Source organism: Rhea americana, unplaced genomic scaffold (genome assembly GCF_003343005.1).
Source record: "Rhea americana isolate MKP2758 unplaced genomic scaffold, rheAme1 scaffold_1, whole genome shotgun sequence".
Taxonomy (NCBI): Eukaryota; Metazoa; Chordata; class Aves; order Rheiformes; family Rheidae; genus Rhea; species Rhea americana.
Window position 1 is genome coordinate 17,944,631 of NW_028185038.1, and position 17,386 is coordinate 17,962,016.

The 17,386-nt window shown below is 36.6% G+C and overlaps 1 protein-coding gene across 2 annotated transcripts in view; it reads right to left on the reverse strand.

The window, feature by feature from the left end:
• The window catches only part of CHCHD3 (coiled-coil-helix-coiled-coil-helix domain containing 3), a 150,216-nt gene that overhangs the window by 94,526 nt on the left and 38,304 nt on the right, over positions 1-17,386 (reverse strand). For both annotated transcript variants that reach the window (XM_085299759.1, XM_085299751.1), the window contains exon 4: positions 8,260-8,404. In XM_085299759.1, coding sequence (XP_085155885.1) covers positions 8,260-8,404 — 145 coding nt within the window. The remainder of the gene's footprint in view (positions 1-8,259; positions 8,405-17,386) is intronic.

Below are 17,386 nucleotides of genomic sequence, written 5' to 3' on the forward strand. Positions count from 1 at the left end.
GAGGAAAAAAAAAAAAAAAACACCCCTGTTCACTACCATTAATGTAATTTTAGACATGTAAGTGGGTTTTAAACATTTCTTTGAGGCACATAGATGTGTCCAGGTAAGAGAAGTATTCATTCCTTACAAATATTTGCTAGGAACTTCCAATTCTGGCATTGCTAGAGACAAATATTACTGATCTCTATTTGAATAGCAACATCTTCCTTTGCTTTTGGTACAGAAAGAGTTTCACGTGATCTATTTAATATCGGAGAACAGATAGAAAGCCACAGTCCTATTCTAACCACCTTACCACTGCAGCACAAGTGACAAGAGAGCAAGCGCACAAAAGTACGCCAGGAGACACACAAGCCGTATCCCTAACGTTACGTTTATTCGAATAAAGATGAGTACATGCAGTGCCATTACTGTTTTCAAAATGCAAATGACTTCTTCCTTTTTTCCCCTGTAGGTATCTCTATAAAGCAGGATTTCTGAAAAGATTCAAAGGCGAAGAAGGTAATAACCTTAAGTACTAGTATGGGGGACTGAGAGGAAGGCAGAAATAAGGCGCAAAGACATTTGAGCAAGGGGGGAAGAATATGGAATCCATTAGGACACAAGATTAGGAAATAGGCAGAAAAAGAAAAAAGCCTAAAAGCTAAAGCGATGACAATCTTGTACTCAACATCACAAAGCGGAGGGAATAGTACAGAGATTTAAAGTCAGAATTACACAATCGAGAAAGCAAAGAACATACTTTAAAAGCTGTATTTTGCATAGATTAAGGTTGAGTAAGGAAAGAGGTTATCATGAGCCATGGAAGCCTCTGAAGCACCAACTGCAATATCCTAAATGGAACAGGAAACATCAGCTGCACCAGAGCATCTCAAGTCCTAAGGTTGTGCAGACTTTCAAAGGGAGGCTGTTGAAGATAAAATGGCAAAGTTGGATCAGATGCTCAGTACAAGCGAGAAGTTTCTGATTTAACAGAAGGAAAAAGTAGTTTTTTTGCACCAACTGAAGTATCTCTCTTCAGCAGAATGCTTAGTGATTTACGAGTAATATAGTTTGTTATTCTCTGTAGCTTTCTTTGAAAAGCTACCCCTGGATATGTGATTATTAAGTATTTGGCTTATCACATCAGTATGATATGAAGACTGTTTATTTTGAAGTGACCAGCTAACTGAAAGCCCCAAAGCTCTAAAAAAAGCTTATTAATTCCTTTGATCTCTCTTTCCAAATTCTAGGCTGAAAGGTTTTGTAAATCCACATAGTGGCAACAATTTAGAATTAATCACAGAATTGGTAAGATTGGGAGGGACCTCTGGAGATCATCTAGGCCAACATCCCTGCTCAAGCAGGGTCACCTAGAGCATGCTAGACAGGGTTGCATGCAGGTGGGCCTCGAAGATTTCCAGAGGAGGAGACTCCACAGCCTCTGTGGGCAACCTGTTCCAGTGCTCTGTCACTCTCCCAGGGAAGAAATTCCCCCTCATGCTCAGGCAGAACTTCCTGTGCTTCAATTTCTGCCCATTGCCTCTTGTCCTGTTGCATCACACTACTGAAATTGAAATTATTATTACTGTAAAGAAATGAGTACAGCATGTTCAGGAACAAATCTCAAGCACTAGTGACCCAGTACCGCTTCCCAGAAAGACACTGAACGAATTCCTCTTCAACCATGGGAAGCAGAACCGTACCAGCTTGACAACTGTTCTCACCCACATGAAAGCCATACTACTATGTACTCCAAGGAGCCCTCTTCTGATGTCCCAAGCAGCTCGCATCACAGTTCCCTCACAAAAAAAAAGCCAAAAAATCTCCCCAAAACACAAACAAACCCAAAACAGTGGATCACATCCTCAATATGCAAAAATAACTTCTTCCTCCATCTTTTATCCTGTCTTCTACAATAGGAAGAAAAAAAAAAGTGCCAGCTTACTGCTAACCAAATTATAAGAGTCCTAATACAAAAAGACTGTTTGTTGCAACAAAACAGCTATTCCTAAATATTAAAATGGACACCACATGGCAACAAAGCCTACAAAACTGAAAGAATCTTATGAGTAAACCTCCAAAAAAAAGAAAATCTCTACTTTGAAGAAGTACAAATGTTTACTACAAAACAGAAGAACGGGAGACAAAACAACTGTCACTAAATTTAATTTTGCGCCACATTGTTTCCAAACTTTAAGTCTCATTTTCAAATACAAGCACTGCTAGAAAGCCTTTAATATATTCACCATCACAAAATCACAAATTATAGTCACCAATCATACTGTATTTTTCAAAAACAGCTTGGCCTTCTCTACAGTAAGCAATCATGTTTTGCCTTAGGCTATGTAGTTTACCTCAAATTATTACAGAATCATCTAAAAAGATTCATTTTTCTATTAAAATGATGAATGAGCTAAATGAGGTACGTAATAAATACTGCAGATTTGTAAACAGACATTCTTTTCTCTTGAGAACTAATGCCTTAACTCATTTAGTAATTCTTCCCCCTGGTATCTTCTGGTGAAGTCATCCTTAAAATATGGTTAGCACAGGACTGTTTGGAAAGAGCAAGAAGGGTCAAAATATAATCTGCTTATGGAAAATGGGGAACCTCCTCTTGACAAAGATAATGAATTGAGGACAGGAAAAATAAATGCAATACTAAAGCAAAGGTCACTGCACAGCACATGTACATAGTGACTTGGACCAGCCACGCAAGGATGATAGGAAGAACACCTAAACAGTAGAGACACAGAAGGGTGAAACAGTGTTTTAACAGTATGTTTTCAATTATGACATTAGGTCAAATTCATTCCTAACGTAACTCAACACACTTCAGCTCTAATATATCAAGGAATATATTTTGTCTATTGATTTCAGTGCTTAGAAAAGTAAAAGAAGAATTATACATCTCAAATGTGATTCTGCTAGCAAAAATATCCAATAATCAGATTACCACATTCACCTAAGGTGCAAAAACTGCTTTTTAATATAAGGATACTTCTCCCAAATTGATTTTTTGAACGCAGAATTTATTAATAGACATTCCTGTGTAGAAAATAATTTAAAATAGAAAAATTCAGCAACAACAGATTTTATTCTCTAACGGGTACTTCAATGAAAGCCTGGAACAATACATTGGGAAATATATATAATTGTATTAGCATGGATACTGATTTCTAATGATGGCAATAATCAAATTTTAATGTTATGGTTAGAGCAAATGAACAGAACAATATTTCTCTGCCTCTTCAAAGGGAAATGAGACTTTAATGTCATTGGCAGCTCAATAAAACCATTTTCTAACATATAGGGTCTTAATGACAGCTCATTTCAGTCCAGACAGTGAAGCAAATATGTTAACAGTAAACTCCAGCTCATTTTAAGGAGATGGAAATGCAACAGCCCTTCAGCTCTGTGGATAGCTATCGATTTTTTACTCCATGTTCTCTGTGTCTCACCCCAACTCTCATAATGACTCAAGTGATGGAATGTCAATAAGTTATTTATGGCAAAGTTACCACATCTAAACCCATTGAACAAGACCATATTCAACTGATCTGCCTATAATTTTTAGATGTGCAAAAATCACCAGTAATAAATACTGCAAAGGAGAACAGGTCTACTGCAAAGGAGAACAGGTCTACTGCAAAGGAGAACAGGTCTACCGCCTACTCATGTAAGACATAGTACATGTATCGGAGCGTTCAGAAGTACGGAGCCCTGACCAGTCCTTGCCAGAGAAGATCACACCAGTATCAAAATTCATTATGGTTCGACTGAAATAAAAAACTTAATTCATTATGAAGCTCTTCTTCAAGAAGAATGGGCAGAATATATATCGTACTCTAAACCTACATGCTAGGGGTATGAAAGAGAAATATAGTTTTCACACACCACCCAGTGTGTTAGACAGTTCTCCAGTACAACTCAAGCAAAGCACTTCCTCCTTCGCTGCAACAAATGCAGACATTATCCAAATAGCTGGTCTCCAAGCTAACTGTAGGTGAAGGTAGAAAAACCCACCCTCCTCAGTGATAATTTGCAATTAGCTTGCTTCAATGTATATCAGCTGCATTGATACAACAGAAAAGGTGGTGAACTGTACCACAGAAACAGCTAGAGAAGAGATCCAGAAATTCTTCATCAGCAAAGTGGGCCCAGCTGCACTTTGTAAACATGTGAAAGTTTTCTTCAGTATGGTAAGTCACATCCCTCTTTTTACTTATTGCTGCCAAAAGGATAGTCCCACTCCTTCTCTTCCCCTCATGCATCCACTGTGTCCCTTACACTTAACACTGATGTTCATGCGACTCTTAAAATAGCTGGTTCACAGCACTAGCCAGACAGAGGGAAAAAAGAAAGAGAATGAATTTTTACAGGGGTAGAAAGCCTAATCAGCTCATTTCAGCATGAGACAAACATCAGCGGGACAGCAGGGTTCCACATTCAGAGACAGAGGTGAGAAGCTGGAGGAAGGGCAAAGCCCCACAAGCTCTTTGGTGCCTTGAGTCTCCCTGGAATTGCACCTTAAGGCCCATAGCCATATGCTGCAGTAAGGAAAGTAGGCAATGTCCCAGTGGTGACTCCTGAAAGTCAATGACATCTGAAGACATCATTAAAGGAATCAACAGCAGCTAGATCTATTTTGGCTGAATTTTTTGAGTATCAACAGTTTAACAAATCCTCATGCTAACTCTGCGAGGGCCGATTCCTATGGCTCTGGTGAAGGTCTAGAACTTCTATTCTCAGATATAACTTCTATCTTGTTCGGTAGGGACATCAGAACTACTGTTTGGCAGACCTCTACATCTCCCCTAAACTCATTTCTACGAGGTTGACATCGCATTAGCCACGTTCCAGTCCACTTGTACTGAGAGAGCTTTCACTAACAGCTTACACAGCAGTAAGTAGTTCAGCTATCATTAGCTCATCTATCATCGCTGAGTTTCTATCAGACTGTGTGCGAATACAATGTCATTATTAGTCATACCATCAATTTCTTCCCTAATGTCTTCCACTAAGACTTCAGATCTGAGACACTGTTTAAAAAGACCTCTGCAAAGGAAAGTTTCAGCATGGGAACTGTCATGAGTTCTTCCAATCTGTTATGTGTATGTAGAACATCTCACTTAACGGTGTTTTTCCTGCTATGTTTTTTTCCTCTTTTGTGCACTGCTCTTACTCTCTAATCATCTACTGGCTTAAAAAGTCTTTGGTAGGATTCTGGGGTGTGCACACACAAGTGTGTGTGTGTGTGTGTGTGTGTGTGTGTCAGTCTTTACACCTTTTATTAATTGTACTAGCAGATGTCATGATCTTCCTAATTCCAGTTCCCTGAAAATTATTATTTTTTTTCTCCAAAGGATGCTGCCTTACCTTGCTGTTCAAGCTCTGCTGACTTCCTTAAGGCTTCTTTTTTGATTAGTAGAATACATTTCCTTAAAGAGATTAATGATATATTTCTTTAGTTTTTGCCACCTGCAAAGCTGTTACTCTTTTAGCTGCCTGTTTCAGTTTCATTTTATCAAGGGTTTGGGGGAGGGGGGAGGATTTTTTTTTGCTTGTTTGTTTTGGGGTTTGAGGTTTTGTTTGTTTAGTTTTGGGTTTTTTTTAAGTGTTAATACTAACCTTTGGTATGTTAACACTCAGAAGTTTCTTCTCTCTGAAGCTATAGCCAGTACCTGATATTAAAATGGTTTAGGAATGGGAAATATTTACTTTAATCTAATAATTTCATATCTGTTTATTTTAAAACTGAATTAGTAGTCTTTCTTTTTTTAAGAAAAAGAAGTTTTTCTCCCTTCTGTGTACCATTTAAAGAATGAAGGAGCAGTAAAGGAATTTACTTTGTAGATAACACTACTGGTATTTCAGAAACAATATGAAAAATGCTTCTCTTCTCCACAAAGAATCTTACAGGTCAGATAAATCCAGACTACATAAACTTCAACCTCCTGTAGCAGCTATCTAATACATGAGATCCTGCATGCTATCTCACAAATGACATACACAAATATATCCCCTTGTGCAGATCCCTGCCTATACAGATTTTATATATTCAACTTGAATAGAGGAAACATGAATAAATAGTTTGGAGAAGCAAAGAAGTCAAAAGAATAAAATAAAACCATTTACAGGAAAAGTAGAGGAGGTGGCTTATAAAAGGATCTACATGGAAGATAAGAATTATTTAATGTTTGAGGAGGTAGCAAGCCAATAGAAACTTATTTATTACTTACTTATTTTCAAGAAACTAGCTCACAAGGACCACTTGCTACTTTGTTGTCTTATACTTCCAAGAATGAACAAAACTATGGTGGGTAACAACAAATGTGTAATAGTAACAGCAAAACTGCATAGCAATTTTCACCAGAAAATGCAGTTATGTTTCGAATTTTACAGGTTTAAAAAGTACAGCGATCAAAAGCGAGATGACAACGCCAAGTCACAGAGTTCAAATACCTTGCTCCTCTTCCAAATTGCAGAACGTGCCCTAACCAGTTAACTCGTGTTTCCATAAAGACACATTTTCAATAGCCAGCTTTCCAAGATGACGGGCAGCAGCGCCTTCACCGCTAAAAGAGAGCAACTCACTCGATACACTTCCACATCACAGCACACCCTCCAAGATTTAAAGTTGCTTGCTCCATTTCATTTGCATGCTCTTCTTCCAGCTCAACATGCAGCAACACCAAACAGCTTAAAACAACATTCTCCAACCTGATAAGGTACAAAATTAGTGAACAGCAATTCCTAATTGCTTCACTTGAGCAGTTCCAACTGAAATATTCTAGAATAAGAGAAGGCTAACAATAAAATTGATAAAACAGCTAAATAAGCCAGTTTCGTATATGCAGTAAGAAATCTCTCAATCGTTTGTATGACGAGAACGGTACCATATACTTCTCAAAAGCATGACGCTAGATACAGTAGTAAGTGAAAGATGCAAAGTCCTGGCAATCCACACAAATAATATTCCCAAATACAAATCTTCAGCTCTTCATTAGGCTGCCACCACAAAATCCTTACTTGTTCTGTACAACATTAGACTGTGACTAGATCAAAATTCCTCTCCATTTTCCTTTGATCATATACTTTAAAATAACAAAATATGAATCAATTGTTTATCCACAATATAATTAATTATTCTTCAACAACGTTACTACCAGATAGATTTGAAAAAGCATTGGGAAACTACTCCAAATACTCAGGCACATTTAGGTGAACTTTTTAAATTATCATCTGTGATTTGGAAAGAGAACACAGGCAATAGATTTTTTTTTACTTATACACCATAGATAAATCTATTGCTTATTGAAATGGCTAGTTTGCTATGTTACAAACATATAATTCTTAGAAGGCTTTGATTTTACTTCAGATACAGAGGGCCAAACCAACGTTTATATAGACACTGACATAAGCAATTCCATTTATTTTAAAAGGAATGCTCACATAGTGTTTTCAAAGGGGGAAAAAAGTTTAAAATCACCAATTTGTTCACCATTTATACTCAAGTCATTTGCTGAAAAAAGGCACGTTCCTACCTCAGAAAATAATTATTACTGTTAGATAGAAGACTCAATACAGGCAGCCTCAAGCAACTGCTGTAGGAAGCTATAAATCTGCCAGACATTTGAAAGTGACTGAAATATATAGTGCTGGGTTTCACCGGCAAATAGCCAGCTATATTTTACAACTTCCTTGTCAGAAAGGTTTTATACATCAGCTCTAATAAAATATGATTCTTTGATGCAGAATTTTTCACTAAGCTGGTACCAAAGTTTGAGACAACCATCAAAAAAGTTGGACTTGTTCTTTCCTACTGCATATGAGACTTCAAAAATTTTCCGTTATAAATCCTTATGATTACTGAGATTTCTAGTCCAGAAGTATTATTTAAATAGGTAATAGATAATTAATTCCAGAAAGAGTGTCTTGTATGAGTAACTTTTTAACACAGTCTAACAAAATTTAGTAGCTAGACCTATATTATCATATTATTCTTCCTTCCTCTAGAAGGGAGAAAAAAAAAAAAGACCTATATATTACTCCCTGCCCCAGCCACTAAACATAGTATCTTGGCAATGAGGTTCTTTTTAATCAGCTGTTCTTTAGACAGAGATATTTTGCAGCAAAAAAAGTAAAAAAAGGCAGATAAAGAAAAAAAAAATCATCACTGGAAGAGATCTGCTTTCTTCTTCTACCCATAATCTGAAAGACCTAAAACACGACAGTTTAAAAATCTGAGTTTTACATACAAGTTTCTGAACTTACAAAGTGCTGTGCCTTCTGACGCTCCTCTTCCGTGGCAGCTCGCTCTCTAAGAACGGCTCGAGTCAGATGTTCATTCGAAGCAATCCTTTCCCGCTCCAGAAGTTTGCCAAACTCATCACGTACATACGTTTGCTCTTGTTTCAATCTACAGAAGGTGGAGGGAAATCGAGATTGAAAGCGCATTTTTTCAAATGCAGTTTGCAAGGACATAAGCATGGTCAGTTTAAAAACAGTCATCGTAACCAATTCCTATCAGCTTAAGATACATGGAATACTCGCTACAGGATGCCAGGAGTTTATTTCCAATTAAAGTCTCAAAAGTCAGAACATAGAAATTTAACAAGTATTATAATGCTATTTATGAAATCACAAGATACCCAACTCATTTGAGAGGTTTATTAAAATATCTTTAAGCAATAAGAATATGCAGGGAGGTCTGTTTGGGAGGAGGGTGGTTTTTTTTATTTTATGTAGGCTACTCCAGTCCCAGAAAATTCTCAACATATATATGACGTCACAGATCAGAAATTTCCTAGAAATTCTTACAATAGTACTTTATATAAGTACATCATATCTGATTTTCATGAAAATATACACAAATAAGTTAGACTGTTAATAAAATCTATCTATTGGCACGTGTGTTGCGACACTGAACACAGTTAACGTTTGAGAGATCAGAATCATAATGGGAATATCAAATACAGGTTTTCAAATAGATTTTTCAAAGAGTGAAGGAGAGGAAGCTTAAGTATTCTCAGTGCATTTATACATTGTCAAGGGAGCTTCAAAGAACAAATCGTAATGAGGAGGGTCACTTTGTAAAAGGCACTAGCATTACAGTACATTAGATTCCTCCCTGGGGAAAATATTTAAGTGGGGTGGGGAAGGAAAAGACAATTACAACATGTATTACTTCTGTGCTCAGACACAAACCCCTGAAATGCAGCAACCAACTGGGAGTCTTTATAAAAAGTTTATTAAGCAGCATCTTCAATTACTCTAGCAAAAAGTCAGATTACGCAGACACAGACCAAATTCCATTAAGTGATTTCCCAAGGTCCCCCAAATTATTCCAGCAGCATCCATATATCAAATCCTTCACACAATCGATGGTGCAGTCAAAACAAACTGGTTATCTTTTCGATTGGAGGAATACTGTTTTGCCGAAAAAGTGTCAAAATAGAAGTCTCAGCAGCTCTTTCCTGCGAGACAGCAGAAGCAGCATCTAGTGTTTCCAGAGACTGAAGTATGCTCCTTCAGCATCCTTTCTGGATTCTACTTCTCACAGATAGTTTTCCCGTAAATCCTGCCTCTTCTTTATGTGCATTGTGATTAAATTACATTAAATCAGCTACTATCTGAAAAGGTTGCCAGAGTCTTTCACAATATAAACTCTCCACAATTAAAAAAACACTCCAATATTTACCTCTAACTCTTGTCAGACTATTCCTACATTTGACACTAGCACGGTTAATCTTTTGAGCCTTCTCTCCTTCTTGCCCTTAGAATTACATACTTCAAGGAGGTCTCTTCTCATCCTCTCTTCCAAAAGGAAGTCAGGTTACCTTAAAAAAAAAGGGTTCCTAATGCCAAAATACGCCATCTGATGACTTAACCTGACTGCCGTTACATTCAGCTTCCCTGGTAAGCACGCTGCAGGGTGACGGGATGTTCTTCTCTACTTTTGCCAAAACTCTGCACGTCCTTTACTGCAAACTTGCTTAAACAAGATGACCCAGAATCTAGTCCACATACCAATGTCATCTGTCTCCCCATCTTCTAGTAAGCTGTTAGGAAACCTTTCCTCAAAAACTTTGCCATCCTACAGAGTTGGGGACACCCCACAGCAATGACACAGCCATGACTATACTGACACGCCGGTGACCCCAGCGACGGCGATACAATGCAGGTTTCGCTGAAGCTGAGAACTCGGGGCAAGACATTCACAGAATCAGAGAAGATTTCAATGGAAGAGGCCTCTGGAAATCACTTATTTTAATCTCCCGCTCAAAGCAAGCCTAACTTCAAAAATCACATCACGTTACTCAGAGTAAATACTACCAGTCTAGGAGTCTCCCGCAATAAAACTCACTCTTGCTTTCCTCATGCCAGGGCCCTGTACCTAAACACCAAGCTAATCAGCAACTTCTGGAAGCGCTGAAAGCTCTTTATTCATTTTGCTGGGAATCACAAGTTTCCAGCCTCTGCTATCATAGCAGTCCCCATCCTCCTGCTGCCTGTATGTAGGCTCTGGCTGCCCCCCCCGAGTTTCATCATGCAAACGTACGCCAAAAACCAAAACATTTTCTACAACGTATTATCAGTGCATTTTCAAGCGTTATGTTCCTCGATAGGAAAAATAATGCCTTTTATCTTGTTCCTTTTATCCTTTAATAATTTCCTTTATCTATCAGTATGATCCAACCATCAGGCTGCCAGTCTCATCCTCCCTACCTCCGTCCTTTCCCTAAAGAAATAGGCAATATTTCTGCTTGCAATGGTGATCCCCTAAAACAACCATGTTTCTCTTAACGCACAGAGCTGGCTCAGAGCGAGATGCTGCTGCTAAAGCCCATGTTGAAAGTGAGCTGGAATCGTATTCCTGGCCATGAATAGCTCTATCAGAGCCTTTAATTGGTGCTCCTACTACAGCAGGAGAGGAAAACATGAAGACAGGACACCAAAAATTGGCATCTAGACCCTGCATTTGCCAAAGATACATAACCTCACCTAATTTTCCAAGTTTAAGTGCATCATGTGATTAAAAACCCAGGAAAGGATTCTGTGCTATCCTGTCTCGGCAGCCTCGTCTCACTGCCATTGACAGACTGATTCCTGAAGGAACTTCTACCCTAAAAGGACAGCTGATGGCAGTACAGGAAGGACCTTGACTTTCCATTCCTATCTTTAGGAATTTTATGATTTTTAAGCAAACAAATTTTTACCCCTCCACCACCTTCTGACCCAGTCCATATGAAAAACAAGGAAGATATTAACAGGTAAGTAATACTTTCATTTATGAAATTTGCTTATTAGCATAGAACATATTACTAAAAATTCTTCCATGAGAAATCCTGTTACTAACCATTTTCTAGTCTCTGCGCCTGCCAATAATTTTCACTGGTCATTTCCCCCATCATTTTCCATTTTCTCCAGTTTAACTAGCAGTTTGTAAATATGCCAAGTGTTTCAGCAGTGGTTGGAGATGTTAGGTCAGTTATATTTCTGTGTTTTAAAGCAGCTACGTCATTATAGGACAGAAATATCAAATTATTTTTTCCTCTGGTGTTATTTCCCTCGAGTAAACCTGCATTGCTTGCCTCTTACTTTCCTTCCCCTCTGTCAGTAATTGATCTTCTCTTCAAAATGTGTTTACATCTTTGTTTGCCACTAGGTCTATGGCTGTCTGGATTACCTTGCGCTTCTTCTCTCTCTCTCTCTCTCTCTCTCTCTCTCTCTCTCTCTCTCTCTCTCTCTCTCTCTCTCTCTCTCTCTTTTTTTTTTTTTTAATATCCAGGTACAAACCATTTGCCAATCTCCAATTGTATCACGTTGCTCCTAACTTAATGGACTAGATAAAAAAAAATCTTTGCTACTCAAGGCCTGCGGTCAGACAGATAACTTTTTCATATTCCTGCAACTGAGATATCTTAGTCCCCAACTCGAGCACATTAGACCTCCGAGTTAAGATTCTCACCTTCACTATGCTAGCCTCCCCATCTCTTTTTTTTTTTTTTTCTTTTTTTTTCTTTTTTTGGATAACTGGAGGGAAAAACATCTATTTAGTTCAAAACATACAGAATAAATAAAAATTTCCATTTCATTTGAAGGAATTCTCATTTTGATTCCCCTTCACCCTTGATTTCCACCACAAAGCTTTCTTTGCTAATCTTATATGCATACACATCCATCTGCCCTGCAGACTCTCTGCTTAACTGTAATCCTTTTTTGAGACAGCTATTCCACCAGATAGATCTGCAGCTCCAGCTCTGGCCTACAAACTTTTTTTTTTTTTTTTTTTTTTTTTTTTGTTTGTTTGTTTGTTTGTTTGTTTTTCCTTGTTTGGCTCTGAAATACCAGATGACTTTTGCACCTTTGTCGTAAAGAAATAACCAGGTTTCTTTTACATTCAAGTTTATAAATTCTTCTTTCGAAATACTTCCCCTGCCCAACTGCCTCTATAAACTCAAAGACTTTGCAACACTTGCATTTGTTATTCAGTCAAGTTGTTTAGAAATAGTTTATTAACTGTTTCCATTAAGACACACAGGTTATCTCACTCAAAGAAAACAGCACAGTAAATATTTTACTTTCCTCCCCTCCTTCCCTGTGCAGTATTCTACCATAAGAAGTTTATACTATTTCATGATCAAATTTTGTACAAGCCAGGCCAAGAAGATAGTTTAAGTACTTCAAAAACATCTGTGACTGCCTTGCTTTTTACATGCATCTTAAAGCTAAAATGTAAGGTTTCTCCTATCTACTCCATTCCAAATTCACGTGATAAGAAATGCAGCAGGTCTACATAATAAAACATACGCACAACTGTACTTAACTTCCTGAAGCATGCACTAGACTTCTCCATTTACAGCAAGTTTAATCATAAAAATATCCTAAATGTCCATCTCAATTGATTAAAATTCACCAGAGTTTTAGCAAAAGTAGTAGGATTTTGAAGTAATTTTCATTTATTTGTTTTACATAATTGGGTGGCTTGTAAGAGCTTAATGAAACAAACACCAGGCAGCTACGTTGCAGTATCTCAAAGATTTGCTTGCATCGACTCACAGTGGTCTTCTTCCTTGATATTACAAATTCATTTTACTGGTATTCATCATGTAGTGCAGCAGAATCAAGGCAAACAACAGCTAAATCTTCAATAATAAATTATATAATTACCTAATCAAAAGAAAAAAAAAATCCAGATCCACAATTTATAAGTGGGTACAGAGTTATATAGCACAACTTGTCAGCTTAAGTCCACTCCTCCAAAAACTTCACATAAATACAACACTTACAATGACAACTTTAATTAGAGTAAAATTAAAGGTTCAATATAATGGTTCCTGTGTTTAAGCACAAAGTCCTAGCTAAAAAACAAGGGATATTATGCATTACACTTAATTTGTCCAGAAAGGAATACGCTTTCTGTCTTAAAAGGGTGCTGAAACAGCAAAAAAGGTTGTATATTTTTCTATAAAATTGATAGTGTGAAAAAAATACTAAATAATTAGGAAAATCCGTTTCATAAAATGTACAGCTATCTAGTTACACTATGTGAAATAAAGTATGCAAGAGGATTACTTTTCCAAAGTGGTATTTGAAAATACATATAACACACTAACAAAAATCTCTACATATTGAGCTCAGAATTAACACTTCACAGTATTTCATGCTCTAAACCGTTTTATAGCATACAATCACATATACTCCTGCCCTTCTACAGCCCTGTCTTTAAGGATTTCAAAGCTCTTAAATGAATGCTTTGAAGAAAACTTATTCTTGTAGGACTCCTGCACTTTTTGAGGTTAGCTAATAGATACCCAAAGATTAAGTCACTTATCTTCTTATCACCCCTCAAGCTTCTGGCACTTTGAAATTTTACATCATAACTTCCTTCACCCATCCCTTACATGCTTGATGATTGTCTCTAGTTTTTTTAAACAGAAAACACAGCTCAAAGCTCTATACATAGCATCACGACTCATTTAGTATATTGTTTCATATAGCACATATTTAATCTCATATTTTAATACTGTATTTTGGGTATTGCTATCTAAATAAATTGATATTTCCATTTATCCATAAATCTATCTACTGATAAGTAATTAAATCAATAAACATTTTAAAGAAAATAGAATACTAACAAAAAACATCTGTAACTTTGTCATTGATGTGAACACAACGTGAACATACCAAAGAGCGAAAAACAAGCACAGGTCTTCCAAAAATTTTTCTTTGAACCATTGAAGTACCATTCAGTGGTACATCAACATGTTCTAGCACGGAAGCAGGTACTGACTGCTAGGGTGTTTTCTGACATCGTTACCTTATTTGACACATTTCTTGCAACTACGATGCTTTAAAATAACACATTCATGTCAGTTCCCATCCTTGCCCCGGAAATCTGTCTTCAGCATACATCAAATCTGTGAATATTACAGTTCTAAAACAGAAAAATGCATGTGTGAATACTTAGAAAACTTCATGTTTTTCTTTGTGCTAAGAAGCAAGGATTCTTTTGCTAGATACACATTAACATAGCATGCTTTCCAAGCGGAAAGCTGAGTCATCTACCAAATACGGTTATTCTAAACACAATAGATAACATATCGACATTAAAAGACGTAAAAATGCTTCTGTCAGATGGGCATATTGTTCTTTTTTTAAAAAAAAATATATAGCCCTGCAATCATCTCTGTTAAAATTGAACATAAAGCTAACGTTTATTCTCAAAGAGTAATGTTGCACGTATAATTAGATAGATACAAGTAGACAGATGAATAAGATGTCTGAAAGACGCTCTCATATACATAGGCCAATTTGTTCTTAGATCTGTATATTGGGCGCTTGGCAGGAGAGATGCAAAATGAAAAAAAAATCAACAATAAATGTGTATATATAAGTATATATGTGATCAAAACATCTAGCTCAACCATCTTCAGACCAAAGCCATAATGGAAATGTCCTATTACAACAGGATAATCTCTTGGTTTCTGCATGTCTTCAAAAAAGGAGTAAGGGTAAAGACCCTCCTTGAAAATCTACAGATCTTCTGCAGAAATCATAAAGATGATTCCTGTTCCTACCTCCCAAATCCTTTTCTGCATTTCCAAAAGCTACAGAGTCATAAGTTTAAAAGGCAAAACAATCTTTCATTTTTGCACAAAATTTGTTAAAATTGAAGTCCTCAAACATAAATCTAAAAAGCAATACCAGACACAGGTTACTTTTCCCTACAGTCAAGATACTTCCACCACTGCATCCTCCTCTCTGCAAGTATAGCAAAAAAAAGTCACCTTTGAATGATTGTCCACCCAATACTTGTACATAAATGTATTTATGAGCTCCATCATTTGCATTTCACAAACATTTTTTTTTTCCTTTTCCTCTCAGTCTTCTTTAGTTTTCTCTGTAGAGGCAGCAAATGTGAGATTCCGGATGCCATCTGTTATTACATAGTTTTCAGTGCAATTACAGCACAACACACTCGCACAAGAGTAAATAACAGAGAAGCTACGTGTGAACACACTGAACTTTTCAGAGCATTCATAAGGCAGCCTGAAACACTTACTCCACTACGTGGGGAAGAAAATCTCTTTCTCTGCAGCTGCTGAAAAAGACTGAATGAATAAGATTACGGCGTTTGCCCAAGCTAGCGGTACCAATTTGGCCCAGACTGAAATGAAAAACAGCTACAGCATCACAGCAGTGACGCTGAACCATACGTTGTTATCGAATACATAGGCTACAGATTAGAGCACCCACTTCACACATGACAGTCATCAGTTATCGCTGCCCATCGCAAGCTATAATTTTTCTCCTCTCTACAACTCTCTCCAACGTGCCACAAAAAAAATGAAAGAAGAAAAAAAACCTCAATTGCTTAGTTCATCTTGGCCACTTGCCACAGCTGAAAGTAGAGGGAAGATAAATTTGTATAAATTAATGCATCTTAAAGATATCTAGAAGAGAGTTTAAAAGTAATTGCTTCTAATCATGACACACCAGAATATAACTGCAACCACTTCATGGGTGTATACTAGTAAAAATAATTCCTCACTGAAGTAATGACCTAAAGTCTCTGAACGTCCGGTAACTTATGTCTACGGTCCAACAAAAACTAAGATAAAGAAAGTGTGGAAAAAGAAAACTCACTGCACTCTGGGAAAGAAGAAAGATTTCAATCCTTTTCAGAATGAATTGGAGAGAAAAAAAATGGTATTTATATCATGCAAGTTTATGACATGGTGCTGAAATTTTGCACAGTATGGACCATGTTAGCCATACTAACAAGATGAATAATTTTTAATATTCAGTCCAGAGTAATTCACTCCTTTGTTTACTTCCAAATAAACATTTCTGAAAATTCTGGACTTCTGACTCTTCAAAAATACCTGCAGATGTTAAAGATTATCAATAAGGAAAAAGGACATTCGTGGACAACAGCAACACAACGTAAAATGTTAAAAAATATCTACAGTCTTACGAGTCTTGTGCTTTGGCCACTACATGTTTTATTCTAGACTAAATAGTTCAAAATTTCATAATTCACAGGAAATCCCAAATTGGTAAACAATGCAATATTAAAAACAAATACAATGATATATCATTTTCAGCCCTTATTTCTAGATACTTAAAATTTATCACATTATCAAAGATTAAGTATTTTCTGTTACTTTTCAGGGAAGTTATATCTTTACTACAGTCTCCAAGGTACATAGTTTGATGTATTTGTGGCAACCCAAGAAAAACTCAAAGTACTAAACATAAACTGTGTTATTTTTCATTACAAAAAAAAAAATCAAAATTTTGATCAAAATCAAAATACTGCCTATTTCATAGTCCATGCTCAGGAAAATCATTCTCTCTCCCTCTCTATAAAATGTAGAAAAATCTGAAGAGGTATTAGCTTTAGAAGTCAGAGATGATCCTGAAGTATAAACTCCACATAAAGATGACAAAACGAGAACATTCTACCACTTAAGAGAATACAAATCTATGTTTTTTTTCAAGTGAAAATTAATTTTCTAAAAAATTAATGTTCATTTTATCCAACTTCCTTCACCTTTCATGATCTTTTAAACACTTAGACTTCTGTATGATGTCTCCTCAACTCAAAGCTTTCACTGAATTAAAATTAGAGTAAAACATGTTTACATTGCAAACTGTTCAAAAAAATTTTTTGGCTTAGTTTGACACAAGCAAGTTCCTTAATGCATTCTGACAGACTTGCATAATATTCAAAAATGTTTTGAACAATGCAGTTTAGGCCATGATGTAATATTAATGAATGAATAATGTTTCTGAAAACTGAGTTTCAATATTTAATGAGTGCATACTGGATGTACCAGAGCAAGATGTGGTTGGAAGTCACTGTAGCTGACAGGGATTTGCAGAGAGGCTA